General features: G+C 40.0%; 1 protein-coding gene across 2 annotated transcripts; it reads left to right on the forward strand.

The window, feature by feature from the left end:
* Positions 1 to 1,577: 1,577 nt before the first annotated feature.
* Positions 1,578 to 21,183, forward strand: rfx3 (regulatory factor X, 3 (influences HLA class II expression)). Of its 2 annotated transcripts, none has more exons than XM_015027472.1 (17): positions 1,578 to 1,733; positions 7,090 to 7,205; positions 7,298 to 7,386; positions 8,805 to 9,063; positions 11,283 to 11,357; positions 11,644 to 11,825; positions 11,968 to 12,087; positions 12,170 to 12,294; positions 12,691 to 12,806; positions 13,280 to 13,395; positions 13,509 to 13,663; positions 13,746 to 13,843; positions 13,943 to 14,092; positions 14,182 to 14,390; positions 14,479 to 14,632; positions 14,776 to 14,818; positions 15,570 to 21,183. In XM_015027472.1, the coding sequence occupies exons 2-17, from the start codon at positions 7,095 to 7,097 to the stop codon at positions 15,848 to 15,850; spliced, it is 2,283 nt and encodes a 760-aa protein (XP_014882958.1). In that variant the 5' UTR covers positions 1,578 to 1,733; positions 7,090 to 7,094; the 3' UTR covers positions 15,851 to 21,183. The 2 variants fall into 2 exon arrangements, with proteins under 2 accessions (XP_014882958.1, XP_014882961.1); XM_015027475.1 differs by having other exon boundaries at positions 8,808 to 9,063.
* The last annotated feature ends 7 nt before the right edge of the window (positions 21,184 to 21,190 follow it).

Here is a 21,190-nt window from a genome sequence, read left to right on the forward strand (position 1 = left end):
TATGTGCAAATAGATATTTTGAGAGGATCTGAATATACTGGCAAATAAATCATAGAGGTGAATATTTTCTTTCAAGGACAAAATATGCAAGTTTTGGAGCAAAGTACAAGTGAAAATCTGGACCCACAGTGCTATCAATCAGGAAAATTACCTTTAACTGGAGAGATTGAATAAAATTACAAAATTGGTGAAAGTAATAGCTTTCCTCCTTCCCAACAAAGGAAAAAGAAAGAATGGGTTTACCATGTCCTAATTGGTTGTTATTAAATAGGAATAAACTTTTTGTTTTAATATTTAATTTATGTCTCGTGAAGAACTATTCATTCAAAAGAAATAGGAAGGAAAACTAATATTTACGAATCACAAACTCGGGCTTGGAGACAGCACAACAACACCATGCAGCTTCACTTTTCTAAATAATAACAAACTACGCAATTAGAAATGAGTCATCTGTGAAATTGATGAGCTCATGTGTAAAAATTACACATGAGCTCTTAAATATGTTTGAATGCTGTGGCAAACTCTAGAAATATTTTGCATTATGTAGTCTTATTGTGTCCTATAATCGGAGGTGTACTTAAGAAAGAGGGGCACTGCTTCAACATATTCTGACTCAAGGAAAAGTAAAAATAGTCAACCAATAAATAACTCACAAAGTAGTAAAATAGTATTCCGTGAAAAGACTACTTGAGTACTGAGTAAATGATCAAAATGTCTGATTTAATATTTTAAAATGATGTCATCATAAAAAAAAACAGATATGTGAAAATTCTGGCATTTTAAAGATTAAAATGAAAAAGAAGTGTAAACAAATAATTCTAAAATAACTCATTCAAACAGAACAAACAATTTTCTATAACAATATGAACCTTTGAAATCAATACTTAGAGAAGAGGATAACTTCCAATGAAAATATTTACTGTTTATTTTGTTTTTGTTTTTTTATCTAAAAATGGGCCAGGACATTAAATAGATAGGAAATAACCTTAGAAAAACAAAGCTTGTGTCCAAACAAGAGGCCTCACTTTAAATCTAGATACATTTCTGGTTAAAACATATTTGTTTGTTGAAGTTAGAGTTATGTCAATGTTACAATATCCAGAAATTTTACTCAAGTAAGATTCTTCCTAATATTCCCCAAGTAAAAGTAAAAAAAAAAAAAGTATGGTGAAGTAAAACTTCTCCTACAAGTGCTTTGTAGTAAATGTGAGTAAATGTCTTCAATGAAACACATTTACTCAAGTAAATGTAATTGAGTAAATATACATATGCACAAAGCAAAAATAACGTGAATCCTTATCAGAAAGGCCAAATCATAGTCATAGCATAGTAGGAAAAATGACAACAGAAAAAATCTTATGCCACCCAAAAATTTCTTATGCACATATTTTAGATTTTTTTTTCTTCATGTTTTAAAATATATTGAACGTGTTTCAATGGCCAAATCATTGAAACATATTCGTACAGAAGGGGAAAACGTCTGTATTTTTGAGGAAATACATTTCATTAAAGGAATATATAGATATATTTAGCCTATGTGTGCGCTTAAATCCCCTCCCACCTGCCTGGTAAGGTTGCGCGCAGCCGATGAGTTTTATAGCAACTGTTGCCCAGTGAGGCAACGCCATAGTCCCCGTAGTCCTGGCGACTGTAACCCACCAACAACAACCTCTCGCTCCATCATTACCACCTCCTCCACCATCCTCATCTTCATCAACCAGTCCGCAGCTCAGGTTTGCTTCAAACTAATTTTTTTTGTTTGTTTGTGTGTTTGTTAACCAGAACGCAACTGGTTTGTCCCGTCGCTGCTTTTTGAAGGAGATTTAAAAGCGCCTCTGGTTTGTGTTTTGTCTGCTGCTGGATAATAGCTGGGGTAGTTTGCTAGCCGAGGGTGTTTCTTTGTAACGTGTTAGCCTGCTTGCTAAGATTCCCTGTGGATACTTACTGTGGTGGGAGAGCAGAAACTACATTTGAGAGCTTTAATATAGCATTTAGTTAGAGAGAGGAGTATTTTGTAGGTGTATATTCCCGTTTGAAGTTGCCATGCTGAGTGGTAGCAGCTTTCTCAAGCTAGTGAATGATGCTAACTGGTCAGCTGGAGCAGGAGCAGGTGTCTGTTGTTGCTAGGCTGCTAACGCCAGCGATGCCTTCCTCACAATGCTTGTTGGGTATTCCATTTTGGGGGCTAATGTGGCGGTGAGATTGCAAGTTGGAGTTTCGAGTGGTTTGTGTTTTGTTAACCGGGCGAAATCACCACGGCGATTAGCGAAGGGAAAGTGCTGTGAGCTAACCCTGCTCTGACTAACTGGTTGACAATAGCTAAGCCATTACTTTCCCTTTTGTCTTAGGCACCAAGATAGCTTCGCTAGCTCTCCATCTGCCCTCTTTGTGGAATCAGATGGCTGTGATAAGCTTTGTGATAACACAGGGCTAAGTTGTGCAATGGAACATAAGCCCTAATTAATTCACATTTCTCCATATTTATCGTTCAGTGAATAATTTATCTATCCCGAGTTGCATAAATTACAAATAGCCTGTTTAACGTCATTATTGCCTTGTAGTTTATCATGAAATCTGACTTGAATTGATGCGGATTTTCTTGATATGTGTATAAATGCATACTTCTTTACAATTTTGGAAATTAGCCTTCGCTTTTGAAAAGAGTGTAGGCTAAACATCCTATCACAGTTTATCCCAGATTAATCTGAATTGCCACAAATCCCAGGTTTTAGTAAGGTTACATTTAAGCCTGTCAAAATGTCAAAGATGAATAAAAATTGCATAAATAACGGTTTAGTTCATTTAATAATAAAGATGCACCAATCAGTCAACTGGAATTGGCCAATTTTCCCTTCACCAGTTCTTACTGGTGATCAGGAAGAGATATACTACTAAAAAGTCAGATTTATTTGTTTTTTTTATAGTATTTATTCAATTTCTTTATTCTTTTACATATTCACTACACATCAGTCTACAGGATGTACTCTGATGCCATTTACTTGTGTTTAATAAAACACAAATCAAGGTTATGGAAAATGTTTTGCATAAAAGGGAAGGATCTCATAATTAGCACATTTTGTGTTGGATTTCAAACTACCACAGCTATTAAAACATCTGTAGCACTTTTGAATTATTATTATTATTTTTATTTTATTTTATTTTGCCTTTTCTATGCTTTTGTCCTTAAAAAAAATCAAAACGGATCAAAATCTGAATCGGTGGATCAGAACAGGAAAAAAAAGGAAACAGGTATACGACAGGAAATGGTTGATCAGTTCATTTCCGCTTTATAGTCTTACAAATGTGTTTTTTCCCTTTTTTCTGACTTAAAGATTAAAAAAATTTTAAATGTTGCATACAACTGGTTTAAGTCAGCTATTGGACTTACTGTTCTCAAACTAAACTTTGTTAAATAAACAAATTTTCTCTTTCTAGTCGCCCAAAATCCAAGGGCTATTTTCCCCCTAAACATACAGTAAACCAGTTCCACAGAAACTGCATTATGTTGGGGGAAAAAAAAAAAAAAAAAAAAAAAACATATATACCAATCTTTAAATTCAAGCAAATGTGATTCATGACCTAGTTTGAAAACTCTGAACATATGTAGACCTAGAATGATAAATATCAAAATTAAACACCATTTGACCAAGACGTCTCTGTTATTCTCAAAGCAGAATAGTACATTTTATTTAAGTTTCCCTAACTTTTAGTGTTAAATTCTGAGCCAGTTTCTCTTTTTCTCTTATCTCGTTATTTTAATAGTAATACTTTTATTGATTGATTGACTTATTTTAGAGCAGGTTTCTTAGTGTTGCATCACATTTACTCTTGCCTGGGTCCACTGGGTCTATTGTTCACCTGTTCAACCCTCTGATTCCCATTAGGAAGGAAAACAGGTGTGCGTGCATGCGCGCACATGCGAGCGCGTGCGTGTGTGTGCGTGTGTGTGCGTGTGTGTGTGTGTGTGTGTGTGTTGCAAGATGAGGGGAAGGAAAGAGAGAGCAGGTGCACCTCCACTGGCGTGGGACTCCAGACCGTCCCAATTTATCTTAATCTGTCCTCGACAGAACAGAAGAGCTATTTAACAGTAAACAAAGAACAAGTAGTTATGATCTGAGGTGTGAGTCGTGTTGCTGCTCATTGTTGGAGAAACACCTGTTTAGTCGGACCTAATGGCACAGGAGCCGTTTATAACCGAATCAAAAAAAAAAAAAGTCCAAGGAAATGATGTTTATTTGTTGACGCCTATCGAAGCTAAATTGGGTCGCCCCTCCGCCCCTCTTGACCACATACACAAACAAAACAGGATGTTAGGAACTGCCAGTTATCAGATCATGTTACCACTTACCTGTAGTCCAGGAGGGCAGAAATAGTACCATGCCACCTGCTGCCTGGATCCTGTTGCATTTCCAATCACTTAAAGAGGGCCTGATTAATTCAATTATTCCACCAGCCATTTTCATGGCCTTCCTGCATGTTTGCTTTGTAATTTTCCACAGCCTTCCTTATGGATATGTAAACTGTTCATTTAAGAGAAGAAAAGAAAAAAATATATGTCTATATGAACCATCTGTAGAACCTGCAGTGACGAGCACGCATCTATTTAAAGGTCTTTTCTTTCTTGCCAATTCTTTTTTTTATTTTATTTTTTTTATTTTTTGCGTTTTATTCCACACACCAAGTCTAATTTAAATCTGTAAGATATGTCTTGCGCTGTGACGTATACCGATGCAAAGTTTCTTGCATTAAAATCGGCATTAGAGCGCCTCGCCTCGTAACTCACTTCCAGGTTTCTTTTGTCATTTTAAACCCCCATCAAAACAAACACTCCTTTGCATACCCTCCACCTCTTCGGCTCCAAATTACATCTCCCTCCACCTGCTTCGCTGCTATACAAACACCTGATCAAGTCACTGTGAGTTGGAGGGGGGGGGGGGAGGAAGGAAAATCCATCTCTGATGCACCTAGTCTTGTTCACGTACTTGCATGTCTTTGGCGCTACTCATTACACTCCAACTTTGTCATGCATGATCATTACTTAGGCAAATTGTAGTCCTTTGTATTTTCTGGTAGCTGCGACTGTGAACCTTTTGTGCTTCACGATTCTTTTTCTTTTTTTTTCTTTCTTTTTTTTTGGGCTGGGATGTAAGCAGGAGAAATTGAAGGGAGGAAACTCAGGGCAAAATGCTGCACTCCTTGGTGGCTTTTGTTCCTCTGAGTCTTTGTAGGGCTTGCACTTGCTCAGTGGAGCACGGCATTTAAGTGGGCCACAAGGGAGTGCCTGAATGGTGTGGCAGGAGGTGTGTGTGCCTGTGTGTGTGCGTGTCTTTGTGAAGGGGGTTGAGGTGAGGCAACAAGGGTGTGCTGTGATGTAGGGGCTCCTTTTCTCAATTAGATGGACTCGGCTGGGGCCATGTACTTTAGATTTCAAACTACACTTTGGAATATGATTCCAATTTTTTTCTTCCTTTTATTCCTTTTTTTTTTTTTTTTTTTGTATTAAGATGTCGAAGGTTATGCGTTTCAGGTTTTTTTTTTAAACGTATCGTATCTCTTAGTGATATCAAATTGTTCTAGGAGGGTCTCGTCAAAACTTGTCACAGTTATTTATGAACTTCCAGCCCACGGAAAACAGCCCGATATCTTTTGTACCGCAACAGAAAGGATGGGCAGGTAATGAGATTCATTAGGGCCGATTCATGCAACCAGAGAAAACTGCAGTCACGCTATTATTTTCACTAGCATTCTGTTGAAAGGACTTTAAACTGTTGAAATGGCCTGACAGAGAAATATTAGCAGTTTTGAAACTGTTGTTGTGTAAAACCTACATATGCAGGAAGGTGGATTTTGCCCACTAGACAACTTCCCAAAAGTGTCCAAACTGTTCCAAAGATGTTATCTTGATGACTGGTCTATAATAAGTAGTATTTTCCCCTATTATTTGTTTCTTTTTTTTTTTTTTTATCCATTTCCTGTCAGGTCACAACTAGTTTTAATGTTGCTGCCCCAACATGAACAAAGTAAAAGTCTGCAAAAAATTGGGTGCAGTCTTGAAGGTAATGGAAAGGGGCGAGCTGTCCCAGGAGTGATTTAGAGCTCTAAGGAGATCCAGCTTAATTAACCAAGAGAGGCTTGTTCATGGAAACTGTGATGGGGAGGACATGGCCTTTCCCTGGAAGGAATGGGTGATGGTAGCCACACTATTATTAACTCGCAGACATGGGTTAACCTTAAGTGTGTCCTCTTGTCCTTCCCCTGCAGATGTGTTCACTTGAACAAGGATAAGTAATTATATCACGGACGTGCTGGGCTTTTTTTTTTTTTTAGATTTGGAACACACAAACATCTCTGAGAGTTTTTCTTTGTTCACGGTGTTTAGTCAGAAGTGACGTTGAGCCTGAAAAAGTGCGGCGCGGCAGAGGAAAGCGAAGCAGCATCTATTTAGAGTTAGTTAAATATTAACTTGTTTTATGGCTGCGAATGTGGAGACAAGTCCATGTGCCGGTGATGCATGAGTCCCTGAGAACATTGCGTACCGCGGGGCAGAGACAGGTGTTTAGGTGCAGTTGGCCCGAGCCGCTTTTCTTTTTTTTTTTTTTTTTTTTTTTTTTTTTTTTTTTACTGGCATTGATTTGGACAAAACAGATGAGGTTTATGGTGACACTCCATGTTTCCTGTTCTCCCAAGATTAGATTCTAATTTGGCCGTCCTGAGCAAACTAAAACGTGGGTAATTGCTTACGTTTGCGAACAAATATTTTCTTATGTAACACCTGACGGGTCTGACTTTTGGCGCACGGAAGTCGATGAGGCGTCGAGTCTGTATTTGCCTCGGTATTGCTGTCACGCATTTTGTGACTTGCTTCTCAACTGCTTCATTTAAAATGAAGCATTTGAAAAGCAGCCAGAAGCAAGACGTATTTGTGAAAAAGTTCTTATTGGTTATCAGGGATCAGCTTTTTACTCTACTAAGGTCATGATACTGTCTTTATTACGCTGTAAAGTTGATTCACCTGTGAAGCTTGCAGGTTAAGACAGTCGTGTGAGTTATTATCAGCCCTACAGAAGGTCTGTTTTCTTTTTCATTCAGGCGCCATGCAGACCCCTGAAGCAGGCGCTGACTCCACCTCCACTGTCCCTCTCCAGACCACCGTGCCTGTCCAGCCTACCAGCTCCACCCAGCAGGTGCCTGTTCAGCAGCAGCAGGTACGTCTCTGCTCGATTTGCACCTGCGCGCTTGCAAGTTCTTAGCAAAATTTTGCTGAGTAATTTCAAGCTTTTGCACCTTATTTCGCCAGGCGCAGACTGTTCAACAGGTTCAGCATGTTTACCCAGCACAGGTGCAGTATGTGGAGGAAAATAGTGGCGTCTACACCAACGGCAACATGTGAGTCGAGGTGTTTCCCAGCTCTGCTCTTGCACATCTTCGAAATTCAGCCTTTTTTGAATTCCCCCCTTTTTCCTTCTTTCAAATTTCTTCAAGTGATCATTCATGTCACAAGCACATGATGTTGCAGAGAAGCACAGTTGTCCTTTGTTTATCTCCTCTTTCTGGTTTTTCTTTCTTGAGGTTTACAGTCAGATGTCTTTTTTTGCATTCAGTTCCTTGAACATGACCACAAGTAGGCCAGTTTTTTTTTTTTTTTTGAAGTGACGATTCTATAAAAGGCTCCCCTGGGTCTGAAAAACAAGGTTACACACATAATCGACAAACAAGCCCAATCTGTGTTTTTCCTACTGTGATAAACGCTCACACATCGGCGTATGCACAAACACGGACAGACAGACTTCTGCCACCGATTGAAACATTTACGTAAGGGGAGCTGGTGGGGTGATGGGCAAGCAGCAAACTAATGTCAACATAATACAGGTTCTTGAAGCATGCGCTCCTTATATTGCATCCCCGTTTGAGAGATTCTGTCTGCTGCAGCTTACCAGAGACCTGCAGTCATGGAGAAATTATGTGAAACAGAACATCTGAATCAGTTTTTTTTTTATAGTTCTCTAAAACAATGTTACTGTCTTGCAAAAGTTGGAGAACTTTTTTTTTTTTTTAATCAAATAAAAATCTCAGAAGTGTGGCATGGATTTATTTTCTGCTCCTTATATGCTGACACCCTTGTATAAAATCCAGTGCATACAATTGTTTTGGGAAAACCTTAAGGAAGGGACTGTATAAAAAAAAAAAAAAAATCATGGAGAAACAGCAAAACATGTAGATGGCTGTGCTCTGGTCAGATTTTTGGACTGCAAACAGAATTGTATTGCTCGGTCATCCCAAGCACACAATCCCCACCATTAGGAATGGTAGTGGCAGCATCGTCATGTTGTTGGGAAACTTTTCTTGAAGCTATTTTAAAGAAAAGCATGTGGACAGCTTTTGTCCTGTCCACATCGAAAAGTAATGTTTTTTGTAAAACATGAGCTGTACTTAAGAGACAGTAATTTAAAGATTTAATTTTGAAAAACAAAATGACCTTTTGATTCTGCTTCCCTTGCCAATGCTTTGTTTGCTGCAACCAAAGCATAATCCAGACACAGTAAGGGCGATCGTATTTTTAGCCAATGCCCAAATGTGCCTAAATGCATATTATAAACGCTGACCTTTTATGCGACTCAGTCAGTACATCTATGCAAAGAAAGTCGGACATTAGCAGATAAACGGTCAATAACCAGGATATGAACTCACAGAAGTTGTGTTCATCATTCCTGAAAAGCCCGTCGTTTCCTAACAGCGTTGATGCTCTTTTGAATAGTCGTCATAACGATGTTATTTGTCTGACTGCCGACCTCTGTTTTGAACAGAAGAACCTACACGTATTCGGAGCCGCAGCTCTACAGCCAGAACAGTGGAGGGAGCTACTTCGACACGCAGGGCAGCTCATCGCAGGTGTCCACTGTGGTGACGTCTCATGGCATGACCAACAACGGAGGGGGGAGCACTGGAGGGATGAGCATGGGCATGGCAGGGGGTCAGGTAATCAGCAGCAGCTCTGGGGCCTACCTGATGGACAACGCCGGACCCCATCCTGCCACCCAGACGGCACGAGCCTCTCCGGCCACTGTAAGTGACACAGCACCTGGAGGAACGGGGCCTTCGCGTAAACATTTGTGTGTTTGGTTGTGCATGTGCGTTTTTACTTCTAAATAGTTATGTCTTTACAGCCACTTTCACATCTTCCTTGATTTTAAAATAAATCAATAAAACCTTTCTGCCCTCATCAGTTTAGACGCCATCTCCATTATTCTGCATCAGTGTTTGTTTTCTGATCCGGAGTAGTTTAACAGTCTTGGAAATGGCCCTTGATATTAAAACTTGCGTGCTCACGTATTCAGTAAACTACAAAGGCTGCATATAATGATCTAACTGCTGTAAACATTTTCCTAAAAACTTTATGTTTATTTTTAATTTGATCTATTTGGGGGTGGAGGGGAGTAGATGAGGCGCTGTGGCAGAATGATCAGAGAATCAGTCTTCAGATGCAAACACTCCTAATTAATGCTCTGTTCAGATACGATGGAGTACTCAACACAACAGCTACGCTCTGATTTGAGCCTAATTTGGATGCTTATGACTGAAGTTTCAGCACCACTTATGGAGAGTTGTTCAGAATCACCTTGATTTGCTCAAAACAAAAAAAAAAACAATCATCTAAACCTGGGGACACATTACACTTTTTTCACGGTTCTGACTGGAGTGAAAAGACTTGGAGTTTACTCTAGCAGACTGATTTCAGCAGATTTTTCTTTAAACGACCGAGACGCTCTTAACTGCACCGGATGAGGGATCACGGACTACAGGATTTAGAAAACTAACTGCGACAGATTAAGGGATAAGCAAACATATGTGGTGGTAATAAGACATCCTCGTATTTATAAAATACTTACTTGTTTATTTGAGAGCATTTTTACATTTGCTAAAAAAATGTAAAAAAAATAAAATAAATTCTTGACATAAAGGCACCTCATTAGTTCCTGCACCTTATTTTCTACTTAAATATTTGAGTGTCTCTCTATTTGTATTTCCTTTTTTTTTTTGTCATTAAGTAGTTGTACATGGTTATTTGATTCAGTTAGTCTCTACATTAAACATCAACAAAAGTTAATGATAAATTTATTGACGCTTTTATTAAAAAATAAATAAACCAAAAAGAAATGGCTCGCAGTTGATGCCCTTTCTTTTTTCATTGGTTGTTGGCAGCAGTTGTTCTGTTATCAGTTCCCAAGCTTTACTCGCATCAGCTCTGACCCATTTACACAACACTTGCGCCGCGTTAGGCATGGATAATCTTACTTACAACCAGTATACAAATTGTTGAACATAGCTTGGGTCAAACCTTAGCTGTTGTGTGTGTGTGTGTGTGTGTGTGTGTGTGTGTGTGTGTGTGTGTGTGTGTGTGTGTGTGCTTGATGAGTCTTTTGTTTAAGCATTTTAAAAGGATGGTACATGTTTTGAAGTGTTTTGGCTTTATGCATCAGGACAGGATAAATCTGATCTGGTCTTTTAACAGGTTCTAAAATGACTAAAGATCTAACTGGAAATGTGATATACTCTCAACAGGTTTCAGGCTTTTTATCATTTATTAAGCAAAGCAAAGGTGAGAATGCCTTGTGAGTGGAGAGAAGTGCATCTCCTGATTCTGTACCATATAAAACTACTTTTAGCAGTAACTGATTGGCAGCAACAATTGATTGCTGATTATTGCTGATCTCTTTCCTTCCTGGCAGTGTGGAAGCACAAACTTGATACACCAGCATTATTATTTTTACAAGTGCAATCGCTTTGCAACAACTAGCTTGTTACTTTGCCTTCTAGGTCCTGTGGAGCAGCATGTACAAGTTTATCTTCATTTTTCACTATGACTTTGTTTTTGCTTTGAGGATTTGGGGTGTTTTGTGTGTTTTGGACACATTCGGTTAGACTTGCATACTTTCAGAAACCGTCAAGACCAGATCATTTTTATGCCCTGATTCATAATCTCTAGATTTGAAAGTCGCTGTACTTTCTTTTTACAAACCCTCCAGCTGTCCTGTGGTTTGTTTATATTTCATTATGAAGGAAAAAAATGTTCAAGTGTCAAGTATTCCTGCTCTGCTTGGGGATTAGTGGTGCTTGCTTTGGGATCTTTACTAGGCTCTCTTTATTTATTTACTTATTCATTTATTTATTTATTTTTGCGTAATGCCAGTAAAGTGTTTGAATGAGCTCTTTAGTTTTCTTGCTTCAGTTTTGATTTCCTCCCCCTCTTACATTTTGTTGTCCTGTGCTTCGTGGTTTATCAGATTGAAATGGCGATTGAGACGCTCCAAAAATCTGAGGGTTTATCCAGTCAGAGAAGCTCGCTGCTCAACAGCCATGTAAGTTGCTTTCCTGAACGCACGCTCTTGCCTAACCTGAACTTTTGCAAGTCTCCCTCTTTCGCTGTTCTGCCCTTTTCTCATCTTTGTAGATCCACGTGTGTTGTGGTGCTCGCAGGTTTATGTTAGTGTTGCTTTTCAAGTCCATGGCTGCAATAGAAGCTTTTGCAAAGCTGCCATGGAGCAGCATCAAGTTTACAGAATGAAACCAGAAGTTTTTGGGGGTGGGGGGTTTGTGAAATGGTGTACAGAGGTGAGTTAAAAGGTACATCTTTTCCTCTTGTAGCTCCAATGGCTGCTGGACAACTACGAGACAGCAGAGGGAGTTAGTCTACCGCGGTCCACCCTCTACAATCATTACCTGCGGCACTGCCAGGAGCAGAAACTAGACCCTGTAAATGCAGCATCTTTTGGCAAACTCATTCGCTCCATCTTTATGGGACTCCGTACGAGGCGCCTCGGGACGAGGTCGGCTCTTTTTTTTTTTTTTTTTTTTTTTTTTTTTTTTTTTTTGTCTCGGTTTAATATTTCAGTTTGCGTCCTTTCAAGATTTCAGGTTTATTTTAAAACCTTCGCTGTACATCAACTTCTTCCGGTTTTGTTTTTGCAGAGGGAACTCAAAATACCATTACTACGGTATACGAGTGAAACCAGACTCGCCGCTCAACAGACTTCAAGAAGACATGCAGTACATGGCGCTCAGGCAGCAACCAGTTCAGCAGAAACAGAGGTAGGACCCATTCGTCCTGCAGCACCTGCTGTGATACAAATCATAGTGGTTAGAAATAATAAGCTTTGCCATGTGGTTTCAGGTTCAAGCCAGTGCAGAAGTTCGACAGTGGCTCCGGAGACAATTACACAAGCGGGGGGCAGCACCATCCTGGAGCGGCAGAGCAGACAGTCATTGCACAGAGCCAGCACCACCAGCAGTTTCTAGGTCAGCAGCTTTTCAACTAAGCTAAATCGCTGAATTGTTTTTTTTTTATTTTTTTTTAAGATAATTATGATCATCAGTCATAGGAACAAAAATTATCTGTCTAATTGCATTAAATTGGATTAGATACTTTACTTTCCCCGAGAGGGAAATTATTTTGTCACGGTACGTTTTACGACATCAGTCATCGTAAACAAAGCGAAACGTAATTTGCGATGTTTAAAATGGCACCTGACGTTCGAAATGTATAAAATAGAAACAAATGGGATATTTAACTCAACAAAAGCAGCGAGGGTGAACTTTTTCTTAGTTTTTCTTCACAGATAATGTGACTCTGTGGCTCATTTTGAGTCATGTAGTGCTTATACAATTTTTTTATTTATTTTTTTTCCCCAACAGATGCATCGCGGGCACTCCCTGACTTTATAGAGCTGGACCTGGGACAGAGCAGTATGGAGAACATCAGTCCAGAGGATGTGAAAGCTCTACAGTCCCTTTACAGAGAGCACTGTGAGGTGAGACGAAGGAGAGTCTTTGTTTTCTGTGAAAGGGTAGCAAATCATAACACCTTTCTTAAAGATGAGCAACCCACGAACAGGTCTGGGTTATTAATTTTAATAATCTTGCTTTAGTGGAGCCATTTAAATTATTTTCAAGGATTTTTTTTTATTCATTTTGCTGTCCTTTCTCTAAGTCTGTTTTCTATCATAAAGTTAACCTTATTGGTAAAAGCAGTTAATACTATAAATATCAAACATCTTTTAAACAATTGACTAATTAGGTCAAAAACTTAGTTTGTAGATATTTCTAGCTTAGTGGGTTTTTTTCTAACTAGTTTGATGTTTTGTGTCAGAACTCCCCTGATGTTCATCCCGTTTAGCTGAAAAAGCACTCCTATGAAGACATTTAAAAGTGTTTGTTTTCATAAGCTATAAAGTTTTTATTTAAAAAAAAAAAATAAAAAAAAAACTTTCTCGATGTGTTTCAGGCTATCTTGGATGTTGTTGTCAACCTCCAGTTCAGTCTAATAGAGAAGCTGTGGCAGACGTTCTGGCGTTATTCTCCTCCTGACACAGTAGAGGGCGCCACCGTAACAGAAAACAGGTGGGGACTGGCTCTTTGAGACGTGCCTTGCTGCATGGGTTTGCATTTATTTCAAGGTTAATCAGATTGTTTTAGAGGAATGACTTGTAACTGAGGTTTGCTCCGTTCTGCAGCAGCATAAGCGAGATTGAAGCACGGCTCCCTCGAGCACAGCTTTTGGCGCTGTGCAGGAACGAGGCCGTTCTTAAGTGGATGAGCACCTGTGACCATTTAATGTACCAGGCCCTCGTGGAGATCCTGATTCCTGATGTCCTGAGACCCATTCCCAGTGAGCCACAGTCACAGACACCTCTCAGATTTACCTGATGAAGCTGGTCATGTAGTAACTGTTGCGGTTCTTTTGCTCCCAGGTGCCTTGACTCAAGCCATTCGCAACTTTGCCAAAAGCCTGGAAGGTTGGCTTAGTAATGCCATGAATGCCATTCCACAGAGAATGATCCAGACCAAGGTGCACTTTGCTGTAATACTCATAGTAAATTTGTTAAATTTATACTTGAAGTTATTATTTGTCCATAACATGAGCTTCTTGTGTGCATTCGTGTCGCAGATTGCCGCTGTTAGTGCCTTTGCGCAAACGTTGCGCAGATATACATCGTTGAACCACCTGGCTCAGGCGGCACGTGCTGTGTTGCAGAACACATCCCAAATCAACCAGATGCTGAGTGATCTCAACCGTGTTGACTTTGCCAACGTACAGGTCCGAGCAGTCCCGAGCGCTCGTCTCCGTCACGCGTGTCTTTTCTAAACCCCCCCCAAATCCGGTTTGTTCCTCCTGCTGCTGTACAGGAGCAGGCGTCCTGGGTGTGCCAGTGCGAGGAGGGCGTGGTCCAGCACTTGGAGCAGGACTTCAAGGCCACCCTGCAGCAGCAGAGCTCTTTGGAGCAGTGGGCAGCCTGGCTGGACAACGTGGTCACCCAGGTGCTCAAGCCTTACGAGCACCGGCCCAGCTTCCCCAGGGCAGCCAGGCAGTTCCTGCTGAAGTGGTCCTTCTACAGGTCTGGGAAGGCCTCCAGCGTTCAGGCTCATTGAGGTTTTACAGCACTGAGACATTGAGCGTTAAGGTGTCTTCTTTTTTCTGTGTAGTTCTATGGTGATCAGAGACCTGACCCTGCGTAGTGCTGCCAGTTTCGGTTCCTTCCACCTGATCCGCCTCCTGTATGACGAGTACATGTTCTACCTTGTGGAACACCGGGTGGCTCAGGCTACTGGAGAGACGCCCATTGGAGTCATGGGCGAGGTACAGCTGCAGCATCTGCTCTCTTGTATTCTCTCTCCTAGGATTCTGTCTATTAATCTACCATTCTTGATATTAAATATCTGTTTTGGATACATCTTTACCAAGCGCTAATATCTTCTCTATTTATCGCTCTCTTATTTCAGTTTGACAACCTCCACACCTTATCCCTTGCTAGCATCGATAAAGGTAAGCCAAAAATAACTAGACAGCACAAAACAATGAACTCCACTTTATCATATACTTTGCTTATTGTTAACCGAAAAATGTCTGAAAACTTGATTGCACAGATTTAATTCAGCTAATTATGTTAAAACAAGAAATTCAAGGCTAAGAGAAAAAGAATACAGAGAATGCACAACTATAATAAACAGAAAGGCAAGCTGTGAATATTAGAATGAGATATATAGACCAAAATAATGTTACTTTTGAAGTCCTTGGACAATACATATTTTAGAAAGAGTCTTTGAAACAAGCAAAATGTAGCAAGAAATTGGATTCCTACATGTTTCCCATTTAAAAATGCCAGACTTTTCCAGACAGAAACCCCGTCAACACAAACATATTTAGCAAACCAGACGTGTTTTTCAGCATGCGGCCTCAGTTTTTATAGTTAAAAACTTGTGAAAATTTGGGTGTAGTGATGGACTCGGCACTGAACCTTCAAAGACACGTAAAGAGACAATTACAAAGTCAGTCTTCTGTCATCTGAAGAAGATTTCTACGGTGAAAGGATTAATTTCCCAGCAAGATCTTAAGATAAGAACATATGAAGATTTATCTTTAGTCACAGATTACTGCAAAAGTCAATCAGACAGCTGCAGCATGGGTTTTAATGTTTTCTGTAAACTTTGAAGTATTTGATCCAAGAATACAACGCTGAGGACTTTTTTTTTTTTTTTTTTTCTCTTTTGTCCATGTGCTACATTGCTCTGCCCAGACGAAACTAGCGGGATGGACAGTGACTTGGAAGAGGACACAGAGGACTCCGGAGAACCTCTCGCCAAGCGCGAGAAGCCGGAGCACGAGGTAATCCAAGTGATCCAGGTCGGGGCGCTGGAGGACGGGTCCCACCCTGTGGTGGGTGTCGTCCAGCACAGTGTTCTCCACTCGCTGCAGCAGCCCCTGCAGGACCACACCGAACACATCCTAACGCCCTCTGCTGGGACTCCCACCATCCGCCACTGCAGCACCACAGGCAACACGTATGCCTCCGTTTGAGGGTCAAAGGGCACAGCTTCACCTTGTCTGCCTAGTTTTACCGTCCCACTCTCCACGTCTCTCTCTCCCTCTTTACGTCTAGATGTCTGCATCTTTTTACATGCGTTGTCTCTGTTTGCGCTCTGCCCCGCGTAGCGGGTGGAGGAGTGACACTCCGGCCAGGATGTGCTCTGTCCTTGTCTGTTTGGATTCTGGATGTGTAGTCGCCTTGTTTCAGTCTGTGGAAGGGACCTGGAGGAAAAGGGACTCGAGTGCGCCGTTAAATGTTTCCTCTTCAGACGCGACTTAAGGCTTCCGTCTGTCCATGCGGACGGGTTTTATCCCTTCAAACTGCTGATGTCTCAGAGCTCAAATCCACGTCACTAGTCCCAGTAGAGCAAAACGCATCGAATCACTCAAAATCTCCACCTGTTGTACATAGTTTTGCTGTTCTTTTTTCGATCGACACTACTCCAAACTCATGGTGCTATCATTGTGGTTTGTTTTTCATGGAATTTCTTTGTCTTTTCTGATTTCTGTCAACAACGCTGATAGACTTCCGATTGAGCGAGACGTTTCTGAGTATTGTATGTAGCTAGACAACAAAGGGTCAGATTCTAGAAATGATGGGGAAACTTCGGTTTGACAGTTGTATGGTAGCCACTTGCACAAAAACACTTGCATCTTTTAGTGATATTAGAAGTAAAAGAAAAAAAAAACCTGTACTGCTGCTTTTGTGTATACAGATGAGATTCGGGATGAAATGGGGAGGGGGGAAGTTTTTTTTTTATGCACCGCGTGCATAGTGCTTGCCTTTTAGATGCCTCGTAATGTGGTTTACGTGACGTGATCTTGAAAGACTCTTGGCAGCCGTTTTCCCTGCTTTTACAAGTTTCTTCTCACTTCATGAAATTCCTTACGTTTGCAGTGGACCAAAAAATTCAACCAACAGAGGAGGCTAAGCGCGAGTCTCTCGATGCCACACACGGATGCTGTTCCCTGTCCCCGCAGTGCCATGTCGCGACGCAGAATTAAAAAAAAAAAAAAACTAAAAATGGGAAAGAAAAAAAAAATCTATATAGAATGTCAGGGATTTAATGTACCTCGGCTTTATCATAGTGCCTTATCCTTAAATGCAGCTCGTCCGCGTAGTCCTGACCTGAGGTTGCCCAGCCGCAGATTTGGTTTCTGGTGACTCGTGGCTGGATTTGGGCTGGCTCATCAGTTCTTTGTTGTTGTTTTTGTTTATTTGTTTTCTTCTGAACCTATCTGAGTCACAGTCACAGTCTTAGCCTTGTCCTGCCCTCGCTCTGCCTTCTTGAGGCCTATTTCTCGCATTTAGCCTTTGTCATCGGATGAAGTGAGCGTGTGTTTTGCGTGGGTGTGTCTTTTGACTTTTTCTTGGGTCTGCGCTGTGCTTTTTATGTGCTCATACGCCCTTCATCTTGTGTGCTTGTGTGTGTGTGCGTGCGTGTGTGTATGTGTTGGGAACACATCCATCAGTCACCCTACCTCAAACCGGTGGTGCCAACCCTTTGATGCGTGCAGCACAGTCACCAAACCTTAATGCACACACACCACTGTACTGCACAAATCTCAACACGAAGAGAAAACCTGCATTGCTTTTCTCTCACCTCTGATGTACTTTGATTTCAGTTTTTAGCCCATAAAATGCTTAACCCTTTGTTCCCTGTTTAGAGACCATCTTTGTACAGTGGACCAAAAGTAGATATTTTCTAATATTCAGAGATATAAATATATATATATAGAGATATATATATATATGTATAGTATATAAAATGATGATACACTACATATATTTGTTGCTTTTTACGTGTTTGATCCGATTGTTAAGACGTGAATGTTTCTTTTGGTAGCTCATCTGTAATTACTCCATTGACTGTGAAATATGAACAGCTTGGGAACTGCAGCGCCTTGCCAAAGTATCCTCGCCTCCTTTCACATTTTGAAACCGTACTACGGCAAACTTCACTTTGTTTTCTGTCTGGAGCTCTCCAAAACCTAAACTGGTGCATAATTGTAGATGGGTTGGAGTTTACACATCTGAAAAGTGTGGCCTGCATTGTTGTCCTGCTGATTTGTCTTTTGCTGCATGTAGAGCTGCATGTCTGTTGGGTTTTCCTCTACCAGCTCTGACAATCTTAAGACTGGATTTTCGGCCCATTCTTCTTCGCAGGTGGTTTCACACCTGTAGCTCGTTTACTTTGGTCAAAATCACTTGATGAGTTTAACTTTTAGGAAAAAAAAACAACAACTCTAAACCTACATTCAGTCTGTTTATTGGTTGCATGTGTTTAACCTAAATGCAAGTACAGGAAGCAGTCACTGTGTTCTGAGCTGGTAGGAATCATTAGTGTGTTTCTGGCTACTGTTTCATGCAAGAATTATCTGAGCAGTATGCAGAATGCTTTTGAATGTTGCATGGCGGCTTTTATGCTTTACAAAAAAGACTTGTGGGGTTTTTTTTGTTAGCTTGTTTACTTTGCAGCGTCCCATAATGCAAACCTGACTATGAGAAGGCGTTTGGCTCAAAGTTGCAGCCCACACATGGTGGCTGTGTCAAATCCCATTCACACCGTAAACGAACCGCCACATCTACCACAACTGGACCAGAGTTCGCCTTTAGACAAGCTCACGCATCAGTTGCAGGATATCATTGAGGGGTATCAGGGTGAACACACACACACTCCAGATTTCTGTTGATTTTTTTATATCATTTTCTTCCTACTTCAGTTATGCACCAGTTTGTTTTAGTGGATTACATAAAATCCCAAATACATATGAAGAAGTTTGTGTTTGTAATCCGACAAAATGTGGAATTGGTGTGAGAGGCATAAATACTTTAGCCAGGCATTGTATTGTAACCTTTGAATCCTTAGACTACAACTATACTTGAACTGTTTTAGCCTTCTACGTTGTGGGGAATATTGAGATTAACCTCTATGTGGAATTTTTTTGTTTTTGTTGCTACACACATTTTTGCCGGGTTTTTTTTTTTTTTTTTTTTTTATGCTCGTCTGTAACATTTCTCCACAAAATGTTTATTTATTGAATTGATATTTATTGCATTTCTGTTTAAAGTGCTTATGGGTACGATGTAATGGCATCTGATGATAAATCAGAAATTATCCCACTGCAAAGTGCAAACCTACTGTACAGAAAGAGCAGAAAGTTGGTTGTTTTGTTTTATTCTTTGTATTCTCTGTAGGCTGAATATTTGTGTTAAAGAAAAGGGGGAGTAGTAGCACTGTATTTGCTGTAATTACAAACCTTTGTCTTGCTAACAGTGCACAGGTGGCTTGACTTTTTTTTTTTGTTGTTCAACTTAGATGGGCCTCAATATTGAATAGGGTGGGAAAGTGCAAATACATTGTGTGATTTACGTTAGCGAGTCAGCGGACTCGACGGTGTTGTTCGTTTGTTGGGGGGAGTTTTGAAAAGGAAGCCAGGTTCTCGCTCTGATCGTGCTGTCTTGAAATATTTGACCAGATCTAGAAACTGTCCACACTTAGATCTGGCTTTCTAGTTTTATTTGTTGGGAATTGTTAAAAGTCTCAAAAAGATAAATGAACTATGCTTTGAAGGCCTTTTCTTTTTTCTTTCTTTCTAACCTTTTTTTGTACCCACTTTATTCTTAAAAAAAAAAAACTGTTCAAGTTCAGGCAATAAGTGGAGACTGTGGCTTAAAACATGAGAAAATGAAAAAACTGTAATGGTTCATCTCCACATTCTCTCAACTTGATGAATTAAAGAATACTACTCTATTTAAAACTTTTAAAAAGGCCCTCAATCTTGGTTTAAGTTATAAAAACCTTATTGTGTCTCCGACATGGTTACAGTTCTTCTTTTGCTGTTCTTGAATTAATCTCAGCTTCCTTGTCATATATTTTTACCAAACAATGTGGATCGTGATTTTTATATTTAGTGCCTGAACGGTGTTTGTTTGTTTTTTGTTTCGATCTCAGTTGTGTGCTCTTTAAATTTGAAGTGCTTTCTGGTTGGGTTCAGCTGCTGGATATGCTGTTCTCACCAATCTAACCATCTCACCCCCCCCACACCCTTATTTCATTTTCAATCAGATTACAGGTGCATCTAAAAAAACATTTCAACATTATTGAAAAATGTCTTTTTTTATTTATTAAATGCAACAAAAAAAATTAAAACTCATAGATTCATCAAACACTGAGATATTTCAAGCATTTATTTCTGTTAATTTTCACGTTTTTATCTTACGGCTAATAAAAACAGAAAAATGCTGATTTCTCAGAGATCCTCCCTAGATTCTCTGTGGGATCCAGGCCAGGTCCGTCTGCTGACCAATCGAGGGCAGTGATGCCCTCGATTGGCACCTGCCCATTAAAGCAGGTGTTAAAACGTTTGGCAGTGCGGGCAGGAACAAAATTCTCCTGGAAAATAGACTCTAGATCTCCATTAGGCTCTTCGACTTTGGACTTTAAAAAAAAAAAAAAAAAAAAGGATATGGCTCCTCAAATAATCACTGGAAACGTTACACTGAACTTCAATTTCAAAGTGACATTTAAAGTTTACTTATTTCCTTTCCTAAAACAGGGCTTTTTAACCGCTGATGGCTTTGGAATGTGAGAGTTGTAGCCTGTTGTGTACCTTCTACTACACTTTTTTCTTCCACTTAACTTTTCCACTTAGCTTAGTTACTCCACTCAGAAAAGGCCAGATTCTTCATGTGGTCTTCACCGTGATTTTGGAAGCCATCGTTTAACATTTCTATATTTAAATTTCTTTCTTAAAACAATTGATCTTTATGTACTATTTGAAATTACACAGAAACTGAATTTTGTGTTTTACTTTGGCTGTAAGATATCACCGGAATTAATGGAAACACAATGCATCATGTCTTGTCTATGCTTAAATAAACCTTTTTTGTTATTATTTTAATTTGTTAAAAATGCACCTGTATAGTTCTTGAACTGAAACCTGCCTGATGTTATTGCTGCCAGTGGTATAGTGTTTGATTTGTCGTTAGGAAAAAAAACAAACAATCCGGTTCCAAATCCCTAAGTTTGAATAGAAATCCAGTAGAATCTCCTCCACATGAACGAAATAACAGCTTCACTGAACCACAGAAAACTCCGGTGCCTTTCATTTCGCCCCAGCTGCAGCAGATGGCCTCGGTGGTCACTGGGTCCGAGGTTGGCCAGACTTGGTCTAAACAGCAGTCATCACACTGGACAGGGGCTGCCAATTTTAAAAAAAAAAAAAAAAAAAAAACTGCAAAAGCATTATGAACCTACAAACTTTGTTGATGTATAGAAGTGTTAAAAGCACCAGGAGCGTTCCCGTTTAGTACAAAAAAAAAAAAGG

Source organism: Poecilia latipinna, unplaced genomic scaffold (assembly GCF_001443285.1).
Source record: "Poecilia latipinna isolate Pla-1442-1.1 unplaced genomic scaffold, P_latipinna-1.0 Scaffold103, whole genome shotgun sequence".
Classification (NCBI taxonomy): Eukaryota; Metazoa; Chordata; class Actinopteri; order Cyprinodontiformes; family Poeciliidae; genus Poecilia; species Poecilia latipinna.